Here is a 12771-nt window from a genome sequence, read left to right as displayed (position 1 = left end):
TCAAGCCCCCTCCTTTCAAGAGCATTTGCATTCCTACTGTCTTGAGCCTTTTATGAACGGGTTTCACCCTAGGGCATCTTTTCCATTGTCCCAATGCAAAAACCAATGCAAAAACCTTAATAGCAGTAATTCTTAATAACTGTAGAAACAAGTCTCTGTGCCAGTAACCTCAAACTTGCTTTAATTTTTCATGTGAGAAACCATACATCTTTCATATCTTTCTGTTCCACACCTTCTACCAAACACACCAGTCCATTACCTTTAAACTCAACTTTGTCCATTACCTTTAAACTCAACTTTGTTCATATTTTCAGTGCATGGGCAAAGCAATGCAGCCAGCCTTTCTACCAGTAGCCTAGTTCCAACAAAGTTCTCTCCTTCCCCTTTGAAATTTCATAAGCAAGCCTTCAGTCTGCAATTTCGTGTGCATTGAGCATTTTCAAACTCTAACCAGAATAGCCCATAAAGCTCTGCTTCTCACTGCAAAGCTTCTCCGGTTCAAATACCAAATCCTTCTTCATTCCTCCCACAAAACATTCCAAAAGACCAAAATCCACATAGATTGATCACAGCAAGGACCCTACTTCTTAGTACCATTCTGTTGCAGTTATTTTTCATTGCTGGGACAACCAACCAAGTAGCTAATGGGAGGAAAGGGGTTTTTTTTTTTTAACAATTTTTTTGTTTATTTTTATTTATTTATTTGAGAGCGACAGAGAGAAAGAGGCAGATAGAGATAGGGAGAGCGAGAATGGGTGCACCAGGGCCTCCAGCCACTGCAAATGAACTCCAGACGCATGTGCCCCCTTGTGCATCTGGCTAACGTGGGTCCTGGGGAATTGAGCCTTGAACCGGGGTCCTTAGGCTTCACAGGCAAGCACTTAACTGCTAAGCCATCTCTCCAGCCCCGAGGAAAGGGTTTTTATATCAGGCTTACAGATTCTAGGTCTAGTTTCACCATGGTGGAAGAAGCTGGCTCACTTCATCATTGATAACACAGAGAAGCCAGCACCAGCATGCACAAATAGCCAGAGCTCAAACTGGCTGTCTACACACCCCATAGAGCTGGACTCAAGACTACCCCCTGTGACATACCTGTTCTAGCATAGATCTGCCAGCTGGAGACTTAAGTAGGAAGTTTAATCAGAATTACTTGCATTTGTGGTGGACATGCATTCAAACCACCACACCTTTGGTGCCAGAAAATGCAAGAAAAGTGAAAAGGATTATTTTTAAAGTTTAAAGTTGTGAGTAGTATGTATGATGAGTTAAAACAACTTGGAACCTATGAAGTTTTTCATTTTATACCAGTGAAACTAAATTTTTGGAAATCAGGCAAAGGGATTTCCTTCCTTCCTTCTTTTTTTTTTTTAGACAAGCCCAACAGACTGTGTGTAAGAGAAAGAGAACAAGAATTGGTGCACCAGTACCTCCAGCCACTGCAAACCCCAGACACATGTGCCCCTTTGTGTGCATGTACAGCCTTGCTTGCTTGTGTCACTTTGTGAGTCTGACTTGCATGGTACCTGCAGAATCAAACATGAGTCCTTAGCCTTTGCAGGGAAGTGCCTTAACTGCTAAGCCATCTATTTCTCTAGCCCAAGATTTTCATTTTTAATAAAGGAATAAATGAAATAAATATTAAAAATATTCAATAAATTCCAGGTAATAAATGGTCTGAGACAGAAAATGAGAATTGTATTTTTTTTAATGTGCTTTGCTTAGAGTCCATCTACCCACTGCATAGTGATGTTTAAGACTATAGTGATGAATTTAGGAGAAAGTTTAGTTTATATCATTATCAGACAGTAAGATCAGTTGCAGGAGATATGTTACTCTAATTTTACAAAATGAGTGAGACTTCACCCTCTAGAATGTTTAATGCCCCTTATTTCTGAATCATTTGTCTTCTAAAATAGCAAATAAGGTTAGCATATTACTTTGTTCTATATAACTTCTGGCAAATACCAGGTTTTTCTGTGTCTGTCATGTTATAGTTTTGTCACCTCAACAAATGCATGCCAAAAAAACCCAAATAGTATCATTCTTTGTCATCGATAAACTAGTAAGCCAGGGGTGGAAGTTTTGTCAATAATCCAGAGACTTCAAACTCTTTGTCCTTTTCTTTCCCTCAGATATCTTTGGATTTTTGAAGTGAGCAGTCAACTAGAAACTGTACTTTGAAAATACCAACTTTTTTTTCCCCTGAAAAGCTTGGTTTTATGATCTCATTTTCTCTATTTCCACCATTGCAGGCGGCATGTTTTCTACCTTCAGCATCACTTAAGTGGTAGGCACGCTTCACCTATTACCTGCACGCCTCACCTGTCACCTGCAGACAGCCCCGGAGGAACATTGAATGACTTGCACCTCATTTCAGCAAGTCCCCAAGTGTCTCAGGCAATGGAAGTGGATGGACTGAATGACTTTAGCAAGCAAGGCTATTCCCAAGAAACCAAGCGCCTGAAGCGGACCCCAGCTCCATGCTCCCTAGGCCTAGAGATGGAGCACAGGTTCATTGATCAAGTATTATCCACTTGCCGGAACATAGAGCAAGCCAGGTATGCCAATGCATACAAGAAATGGCTGGTCACTTTGAGTCAGTGACAGAGGGGCTTTGTTTCCAAATTTCCCTTTTTGTGCAATACTGCTTTCCTTTTTTAATGACATAGTTGCATGAACTCTCTGCGATTATTGGCATCATCTACAGGTGAAAAGTCCGTAAGAAATCTTGTATTTATTTTATTAAGAACTGGCATTCCTTTGGGGATAAAATAATTATATACTTCTTTCCTGCTAATCATTGAGTTTTAATTTTTTCTTTTCAAATCCTCACCTTTTTATATTTCTTTATGTGCTTATTCTCATTTGGTTCTCTAAAAGTCATTAACATGCACCTCTATCCCCACCACAGTTCAGTTGCTGCATACGCAAATTTCTTTTATAAGTTAAGAATTCATGTTGAAATTCAACTTAAACAGATTAATACAGATGCATATGGAATTGAATCAAATGGCTATATGGATGGATATGAGAAAACTAAAAGCTACTTCTTTCTTTAGCATGTTCTGTTACAGATTAAGGTGACCAAAATCAAAGTATTGGAGTTTATATGGAAAAATGCTTCCAGCTATTTTTAAATGATTATTTTTTAAAAATTAAACTAATTTAAGAGTTTATGTAATTACAGTACTGGAAAGATTATTTTTATTACTAGTTTTGATAGATTGTTTTTACTTCATTTTTGGTATATGCCAAAATAGTCAAGTCAGCCCTTATAAAATCTTTTTTAAAAAACCCAGAATGCTACTTTTAATTATTGCTACTTTTTTTCTCCTAAAATCACTCATGGAAATTGGGAGAAATGTACATACAAATGTATTAATATTAAAGCTTTCTTTTTAAAAATTTAAGTTATTAAGGTTATACTAAATGAACTTCAAAATTTTTATGAAATAATTAAAAGTTTGCTGGCAAAAGCCAGGGAGAAAGAGTAGTTTTGAAAATTAGTTCTTCAATTTTTACTTTAAAGATGAAACAAAACACTTTGATACTGAATTTATCAGGGATGAGGTACCAAAGTATACACATTATGGCTGTATCTCATTTCACTCACAAGGGCTGTGTTTTTCAGGTTGGTGAAATGAAGTGAGAATGGGTCAAGTAGTGTTTATTTATTATATTTCTCCCTTTGGAAATGATCTGTTTGTTTTTATTTTACCAGTCCACTCCATATTTTTTGTCACTCACTTTCCTATGTTTCCCTGTGTCAGTTTTTAAGGATGCCTACTGAAGATATTATCCTTTCATTCCAATCAACTTCATACCCTTTGTATAAACATACACAGAAAATTTGAGTAACAGCTACCCCTGTGAAATTTCCTTTTAACAACAGAAACTTTCTTGCCATCTACATGTATAGTACGTGAATAACAGTGATGGGGATAAGTGTGACCACTGTGCTTTGCCTGTTCTTACCGTGCTTGGACTGTGTAGTGCCAGCAGAAGGATGGAGGGAAGACAGTCCTGTCTAGTGTCATTGTCATTAGAAAGCCTGTTGAGAAGGCACACTGCTGATAGGGAAAAGAAATAGTTCCTTTACTTGGGCATTTTGATCTTTTTGAGTAAGAAACCTAAGAACACCAAACAGTTAGCTAGCCTGGCCTCAGTATGCACACTGTTCTTCACATTTGGGTCAAAAGTTACTTTTTATACTTTTGTATATTTAGGTGAGAAAATAAGTACCATTATGAGTATAATTCTGTAACCCCCTATATACAAAGCATATTTTGAATCAAATACCTCAAGATCTTCGTAAGCCTCTATAAATCAAATCATTAGATGTATGATTGTTAGCTTCTCTGAGGATTAAGTAGAAACAACACAGAAAACATATAGGAGGCTCCATGTTGCCCAATTCTGGCTATACTCAGTATCAAGTATCACTTCCCCTTCCCCCCCAAGCAAAAATTTCAATATCCAAAGTAATAGGGCACTTATACCATGATGGAGTTTGTGTCAGGACATAGCCTAAATGTTTATAGTGTCTATGCCTTTTTATACCTCCCACTTAGCGTCTTGCTCATCTTCAGTGTAAGGTGCCTTCATAGCTTCTAAGTTCACCCATCCCTTTCTGAAGTCATGATGTCTTATTATATATCTTAGCTTCATCTTCCTAATGGAATTTCAAGTAGGTAGTAAAAATAGAAGTATTTAAAATAAGCTGTTAGTGTGTGATTTTTGTGTGTTACCTTATTTTGAAATTTGCATTTTTCTAGCACTCATTCACAAAAAAGCTTAGAATTGTCCTGTGTAGCTATATGCTGTTTCCTGAGTGGTTGGCATTTAAACTGACTAGTGTGATGTAGTATAATAACTTTGACCAAATAAATTCATGCAGAGGGAAGAATGTGATCCAAGGGCTTGTTTAGTCATTTTTTTCTTTTAACATATATTTAATTTATTTATTTTGAGAAAGAGAGAGAGAGAGAGAATGGGCACTCCAGGGCCTTCAGCCACTGTGAATGAACTCCAGGTGCTTGCACCCCCTTGTGTGCATATGCAACATTGCACACTTTGTATCTCTATGTCTGGCTTCCTGGGACCTGGAGATTTGAACACGATTTCTTAGGCTTCACAGGCAAGTGCCTTAACCACTAAGCCACCCCTCCAGCCCTGGTCTTATTTTTCTGAACATATATACTTGTTAAAGGGAAAGAGAGCTTAGATTGACACATTTCTTCTGACTTCCATTGGAAGACAGGCAGCCCATCATAAGATCCTGTAGATCAAGAAAACTACTGATAAGCAGAATGCAGTAAAATCTGCAATTTTAACCACCCAAACTTTCACTCTTACCTTGTTTTTTTTAAAGTATACCAATTCTATTAATTCACTGTTTTCAGATTCTGTCATGTGCCTTGCACATTTAGAGGACTTACAATATATATTTATTAAATTAATGGCTTATTAAATTTGAAGAAGGAAAGAATTGGTTGTGAGTGATAGAACAGTGATTTAGAAATTAATGGCTTGTGAACAAATGATGTGTACTAACTTCAGAATACTCAAGGAGAGCTACCACATTTTGCAAATTCAGGTTTTTTTTCTTTTTCTGTATTTCATTACTTTGTTTAAACTTGTTAAATCCAAGCAAAGAAATGCATCTCTATAACTATTGGGTAGCAGTACTTTACATTAAAGATTTGCAAAGTTAATATAACCCTCTTGCATTAAGAATATTGTTTTACTTTACCTTTTGATGCTGGAGTGCAGATCTTGCATACAGCGCCAATCCCACCCGTGGCAGCCGGAGTGATTATATGATGTCAGTGACTTGTTGATTTTTATCTGTTGAATCCTCGTTCTTGCTTCTCTCCCCATCCCTGTCCCCGTTCCCATCCCCATCTTGAACTGTAGAACTTTTAGATATTTAATATTTTCAGTCTTTTTTGGCAAGCAAGCCCTTTTAATCACTGAGCCACCTCCCAGCCACCTGAGTCATTTTTTAATTCTAGTAATCTTATGCCTATTAATATCTTCTGTTACCTCTAGAGAAGCTCTGAGCCCAGACTTTCAGTCAAATTTCTTTTTCCTGTGGTACAATTCTGATTTAGACTTCATAAACTTGTTTACTTAGTCTTTTTTTCCTTAGTTTTTGGCAGTGCTCAACCTCAGACCCTGCTTCATTATTTAGTCATAGAATTAAATGTGTATGGATTGCTACCACAAGCCACTCAGATATTCAAATAAAGGTTTATGTGATGTAAACTGTGGCAACAAGGTGTTGAGTTTTTCTGCAACAGGCTATAGACAGCATATAGGGTAGATGTTCTAGGTATGGTCAGTCATTTGAGATCATGCATGGTTTTAAATGTGTGTTTAGAGAACTTGTTGCTACAGACAAATTGTCAGTTTTATACTTTTTCCCCTTATATAGTATAAGAGGGTATCTGACATAAGGTTAATGCAGTTTAGGGTCAGAACCACCACTACAGTGTAGGTATCATCCCAGAATTATAGGGGATTTAGTTGCAAAAATAAGTAGCATGTGATTTTTTTTTTTTTGCCTAAAACATTATGCTTATTGTTATTTTACTACTAGAAAATTATATCTTAAAACTTTAAGATATTTAAAATAGAGGTTTTGAACATTATAAAAACTGCACCTTTTGCTTAAATAAAACTCTCAGATGGAACTGCACATCCTAGCACTGTGTGCTTCTGCACCCCCATTCTGTGTAGTGAGCTCCTGCTCATTAGAGAAACATGTAGAGTCACTGAAAGGGTTAGGCAGACATGGTACCATAAAATCAGTGAGCAAGAAAAATACCTAGTCACACAGTGTCTTCTTAGAAATAACTATATAGGGCTCAGTGGCAAAATACTTGCCTAACATGTGACTGGCCCTGGATTCAATCCTCACTACCCCCCCCCCAAAAAAATCCAACTATATATGCTATATTAATTTGAGTGCCTTTCTTTTGTGGGGCTAAAAATTATATTATACTGAACTCTAGGATTTTGGTAGACAACAGAGCATGAATTTTATTAGATGATTATGCTCATTATTTTATTTATTCCCATGGTAGGCTTAGTTCCATGTATTACATTACCCTTCAGTGAGGTACTGACATAAGCAATATCATTGATTTGTAATTCAGTAGTTAGCATTTTTAAGCCCCCTACGAAGAACACCAAGAATTACAGTTAGTGCTTCTCTTTAACAACTAATGTTTTGGTATTAGAGGCTTCATATTTAGAGGACTGTGTGTGCATGATGAAAAGACATACTGAAATGTGTGCAGCCTGCTTCAAAGGGGAATGAGCGACCCATCCAAAAACAGACCAGGTGGGTGTCCCAAGTGAACCCTATGCCTTATTCTAAGGATCTCCCTTTCCTCCCAAATTCAGGCTTGGTGCAGGATAGTTAAAAGGGGAAAACTAGTAGGTTTTTTTTTAAATACCAAAAGAAATGTGGTAAATATTGAGATGAAATTCCAAATGTATCCTTTTATGTGTTTGTATTTGGAAGGGGACAGGTAAGAATGTGATATTATATGATAGCAAATAGTTTTATTATAATTTCACAAAAATATACAGTTAAGATTCCAAAGTGCTTTATAGAAAAAAATCTTGAATAAACAATATATTCCTAAAGGACAGTTATTTGCTGTGTTCATAATGGAGACCGAAAACCAATGTATCCTTTGTTTATCTAGGGTGGGAGGGGGAAACTCAGACTCCCAACTCCCACCAGACCAGCCATTTTGACACTGAACAACCAGACTCCTTGCTAGAAACAATATAGGGGCAGTAGGTTGTCTGCTGGTGAAGCACTGTGCTTCCAAGTGTATATAGCTAGCTTGTGCTTTTTGGACAATATGGTCTACAAAGCTAACCCTGGCATTTCTTTTATTAATCTGTTGTTATTTCTCAGGGTATAGAAAATTTAAACAATTTAGGACAACATTTTATATTCAGTGGCAAAAAATGAAGAGGCAGAAATGTGCTATATATATATATATATATATATTACTAGGTCTTAAAACTTTAGTATATATAGTATTTTTTATAAACCACTGTCCATGCAGTAGTTGGTAGATACTGTTGACTGCCTCACTATTCATCTTGCTACTTGGTCTCTGTAGCTCCATTATGAACATAATCTTACAAATATCTTCTGTGGAAATGATTCTGTAGTATATTTCTGTATTTGAGGAAATGGAGGAGATTGTATTTTGTTTCCATTGACATCAAATGATTACCGTTGTTTTTGAAAATGACAACTATTTTGCAGATTTTCCCTGAGAGAGTTATTCATGCAGGTCCTGGATATGTTCCAAACAGTGCATAATACCTTGCATGTTGTAGGAATTCAGCAAGTCAAAATTGATAAGTGCTAGGAGACAAAACTTAACCTCCACATTCTTAGCTTTGGATAAAGTGTACCATTTTATAATAAAATACAAATTTAGTTTCAAAATTCACAGCAAAGATATATAATTATACTACATTGCAAATGAAATTTAGGTATTATTGAGGTGTCTAAATATATGAACCTACAAAGATATGTTTATGTAGTGAATTTATGATTTTTTAATGAAGAATGTTATCCAAAGGATTCTTATTTTCCTATTGGCTTGAAGTGCTCCCTTCTAGCAAATTTGAAAATCTAATGCAAGTGCCCATTTGCTTAATTAACTAGATATTTGTATAAGCTGTTTATATTAGATCTTTGGTGGTTTGTAAATCATAACAGTCTAGTTTATCTCCCATATCTAAATTTCCTGTGTGGCAATCACTTTCCTCCTAGTACTATGCAGCACACATTATCTATGTAAGTAATGGAGGGATTTTTATGTCATAGGGATGTATACCAGTGCTGACTAAAACAACATTCTATTAGAAATACTCACTCACTTCTTCCATCGTCATAATGCATTTGGAGCAGGCAATTTCTGTATTGATTAAAGAATTGGTTTCAGCCAAGTGCAATCATAGTAGGTGCTCAAAAAATACTTAGCAATTGATTTATCACCAAATGAAGTGAGCTTTCAGCAATGAGACTGCTGCCAGTTTTCCACTAAGGAATATATTTGTAGAGTAATATATATTGGAAAGTGAAAAGTTAATGTCATTTAACATGGATTTATTATGCTTATTTAGGTTAAAGTTGGTAATATGTAATAAAAATATTGTTTAATAGAACATGGTCTGAAGATAGGAGATGTAAAAACTCTAGTGTCTTCCTGCACAAGGCACATTAATAAATGTCCTAGAAAGTTGGCAGCTGAACTTTTAGGAGAATTATAGTAGCCTTTTACAATCTATTTCTGTATTGACATATCCAGTACTATCTAGTTTAAGTTATTTTTTATTTCTATCTAATTCATAGTTGCTGTCCAGTGTCTTAAAAGTGGTAATGTAAAACAAGAGGTTCTGCTAAATAACTTCTGTTTGTTTTCTCAGAATATATGTGATACAAGAAAGATGTTTTTATGAATGACATTGTAGTTTCAGTATCTGTTCTCTTGTGGCTTTCATAGCATTTTTGTCAGTTGACTTAATGAAAATGATTAAGCAATTTTGAAACAAAACATTCCTTTCTGAACTGTGAGAAACCAAGAGTATGTGTATCACAAGCGCAATTAGGAATTGCCTTTGGTGAGCTTCTTGATGCATGTCTGTGTTGCTGGCTTCTGATTTGAGTGACCACTTCAGCATTGCATTTTAGTGTGACTTGTAGGAAAATAATGGAATGTTAGTAGGTGAAGTTGTTGTTTTGAGTTGGAAAAATAAATGAAGTATTATAACTATGCCAAACACTATATGCTGTCCTACAAAAGCTAAAACAAGAAAAGATTTTTTTTAAATAATGATTTTTTTTTTCTTAATCCAGTTTCTTGCATGCTGGTCCATTGTATTTTAACACTGGGTCACTTGAAGGGAGAAATTTCAGAAACTATATTCTGCTATTAATTTTGCATTGATTGAAGATTTTCCAAAAACAGCATTTCAATAAGTTGAAGTTAACATTGCTTTTAAGGTTTTCATGTAATGTTCAAATGGACAAGTTACATATTATCTATGGTGCAGCGACAGACCTTGGGCATTAAAAGTTAGTTTGTAAAACTTTATTCTCAAAGGCGTCCTCTCTGTCCTGTCACGGGTGGCACATCTGTGTACCTTAATGTGCTTTCCTATAACATGGCAATCTTCAGTGAAGTTCTTTTAATTCTTAATAGAGTAACTTAGTTTTCAAATGATAAAATATCTTTTGAATTCTTTTTATACTTAAAATGTATACCTTGCAGAGAGGTAAGAGTCACTTTTGCAAAAAGTTATGTGCAGAGTACACTTGTCATGTTTTGGGGGTAAATACCTCAGAGTGCTTAAACTGTGATGCTAAATTCTAGGGCTATGACTTGGCCTTTTGGTAAGAGGAAGTGTAAACTCTGATCAATATAATTATTACACATTATTTATAGCTGTACTGTTCAGTAGAAATGTAATGTAAGCCACAAAGTAATTTTAATTTTCTAGTAGTCATGTTAAAAAACATAAGTGGTGAAATTAACCTTAATAACATACTTTATCTAGTTTGATCTTTGGAAAATATTATTTCTACATGTAATCAGTATAAAAGTTAATTAGGCATCTTTACTTGTTCCTATGCTAATTTGTCAGTGTTCTGTGTGTGGCTTGCATTTACAATGTGCTTCAGCTCCAGCCATGTTCCGAATACTTGGCAGAAACACATGGCTAAGCAGTGCTGCATTGGGCAGTGCAGACTGACAAGGTGCAAAGGGTGCTCTTAAATTTGGAGGTGATAAAGTAGACATTAAATAATGGTACTTTATACATTACTTATAGTATTCAGAAAGATATCTAATAGAGTTATTCACTTGTTTTCCTTCATATTTATTTTAAACTTGCTCTGGAAATCAGATCAACCTGTTCCCAATTTGCCAAGCATCATTAAATGAGGAATAAACTATACCATGTAAAATAGTATGATATAATGATAAGAGCACAGATGGTATATTAACAGTGGTTTTCAGTTTTCACTAAATTCTGTCCTGTTTCTTCAAAATAATAGCTTAAATTGCATGCTAATTGTATATGTGTACCTATTTGTTTTGTATTATTCGTATTCTGTGGTAATGTATATTAACAGCCCTAGTTTTAATCTGTCTAGCCAACTGTCTTCCAGTATTTGCTAGCATACTTATTCAATAATGTAAATGGCAAAGTAGAATGAATCCTTTTTCCATTAGATTTTTTTTAACATGTGACCATGTTCAAGTCAGCTATAAATTATTGTATTTCTCTCTAAAATATGGAAAATAGTGTTTGTCTTTGCTAAATGTCGAAGTAAACTTTACATCTCCTAAAATGAGTGTGACATGTGAATTATTTTATTTGCAGTAAACTTAACTTGTGAAGCCCTGCTACCCAGTTAAATTACTTTGATCATGGTATGTGAATATTAATGTGAGCTATTGTCTAAATGAAACCAATAATTCAGTTACCTATATCTGTAGAAAGAACAAAAATGTCACTCTGTCTCTAACAAGTATTGAAGCTAGAAAACTTGCCATAGCTGCTTTTAAGTAACTAGCAGTGACTAGTTGATTTAGGAAAGTCTCCTTAAGTAGATATGCCTTTCTCTGTAGAGTCAATTGAAGGTGTAAAGCAGAGAATTGCTGATATTTCGCCCTGGTTAACCCTGCCTTACCTCTGCAGGCTCTGTGCCAGAAATAGAAGTTACTTAACTTACACTGGGCACTAATTCATAGAAAGACTCAGAACAATAAGTGATGGAGTAGATGCTGATTTTACTCATTGTTTAAATATTTTAAGAGTACCTTATAGAGAAGAACCTTGTGACTTTAGCTTTTCATGATTTAAGTTCACATTTTTAAGTAACACAGTTATCTATACATATATTTATTTGGCATCATGACAGAGTGCCATAAACAAAATGTAGTGTTTTGAATTTGTGCTAAGGAAAGAAACGCACTTAGGAAGACATCTTGATTGGGTGGGGGGAGGAAAGTCTCTTGATGTCCACTTGCTAAGGAACTAGTAACAGGAAATGACTGCTGGGGGAGGGTCAGACATTTTCTTCACTGCAGTGCCAGACCTGGTAAGATTTTTTAAAATAACTGTGGGAAGGCACCTGATATTCTAGTCCTTACCAGCAAGGGACCAGGAGATTCATGATTAATGATGTTATTCATAAATGTCATAGCCCAAAGCAGCTTCTTGCTCCAGGCAATGTTTATACTGAAGGTTAAAATTCTTACCTTCCTTTTCTTTGTACCACAGTGTCTCCTTCCCTTCCCATGCAGAGCTTCAAGAAAAAGTTTTCATGGGCTGGAGGGATGGCTTAGCAGTTAAGGTGTTTGCCTGCAAAGCCAAGGGACCCAGGTTCAGTTCCCCAGGATCCATGTTAACCATATGCTCAAGGGGGTGCACATGTCTAGAGTTTGCAGTGGCTTGAGGCCCTGGCACACCCATTCCCCTCTTTCTCTCTCTCCCTCTTTCTCTGTCAAATAAATAAGTAAATAAAGATAAAATATTTTTTTAAGTTTTCATCATAAAAAATGGCAGTCTTTTTAATTAACAGGCTAATTATAAAATATGGCAAAAATTTGTATTAGAAAAGTACTTCCCTGTGAAATTGTATTGCTCAATAGTATACTTCTTGAAAAGCAAGCTTAACACTAATAATAGGTACAGGATGGAACATTGGCCAACTAAATT

At 35.6% G+C, this 12771-nt stretch overlaps 1 protein-coding gene across 1 annotated transcript in view; it reads left to right on the top strand.

Annotated features, from left to right (window-relative positions):
- The window catches only part of Ptar1 (protein prenyltransferase alpha subunit repeat containing 1), a 40341-nt gene extending 37047 nt beyond the window's left edge, over positions 1–3294 (top strand). The window contains exon 7 of the mRNA XM_004653143.2: positions 2256–3294. Coding sequence (XP_004653200.1) covers positions 2256–2607 — 352 coding nt within the window. The 3' untranslated portion in view covers positions 2608–3294. The remainder of the gene's footprint in view (positions 1–2255) is intronic.
- The last annotated feature ends 9477 nt before the right edge of the window (positions 3295–12771 follow it).

The sequence above is a fragment of the Jaculus jaculus genome, chromosome 1, assembly GCF_020740685.1.
Source record: "Jaculus jaculus isolate mJacJac1 chromosome 1, mJacJac1.mat.Y.cur, whole genome shotgun sequence".
In the NCBI taxonomy this organism is placed as follows: Eukaryota; Metazoa; Chordata; class Mammalia; order Rodentia; family Dipodidae; genus Jaculus; species Jaculus jaculus.
This window is presented reverse-complemented; position numbering and strand designations above follow the sequence as displayed.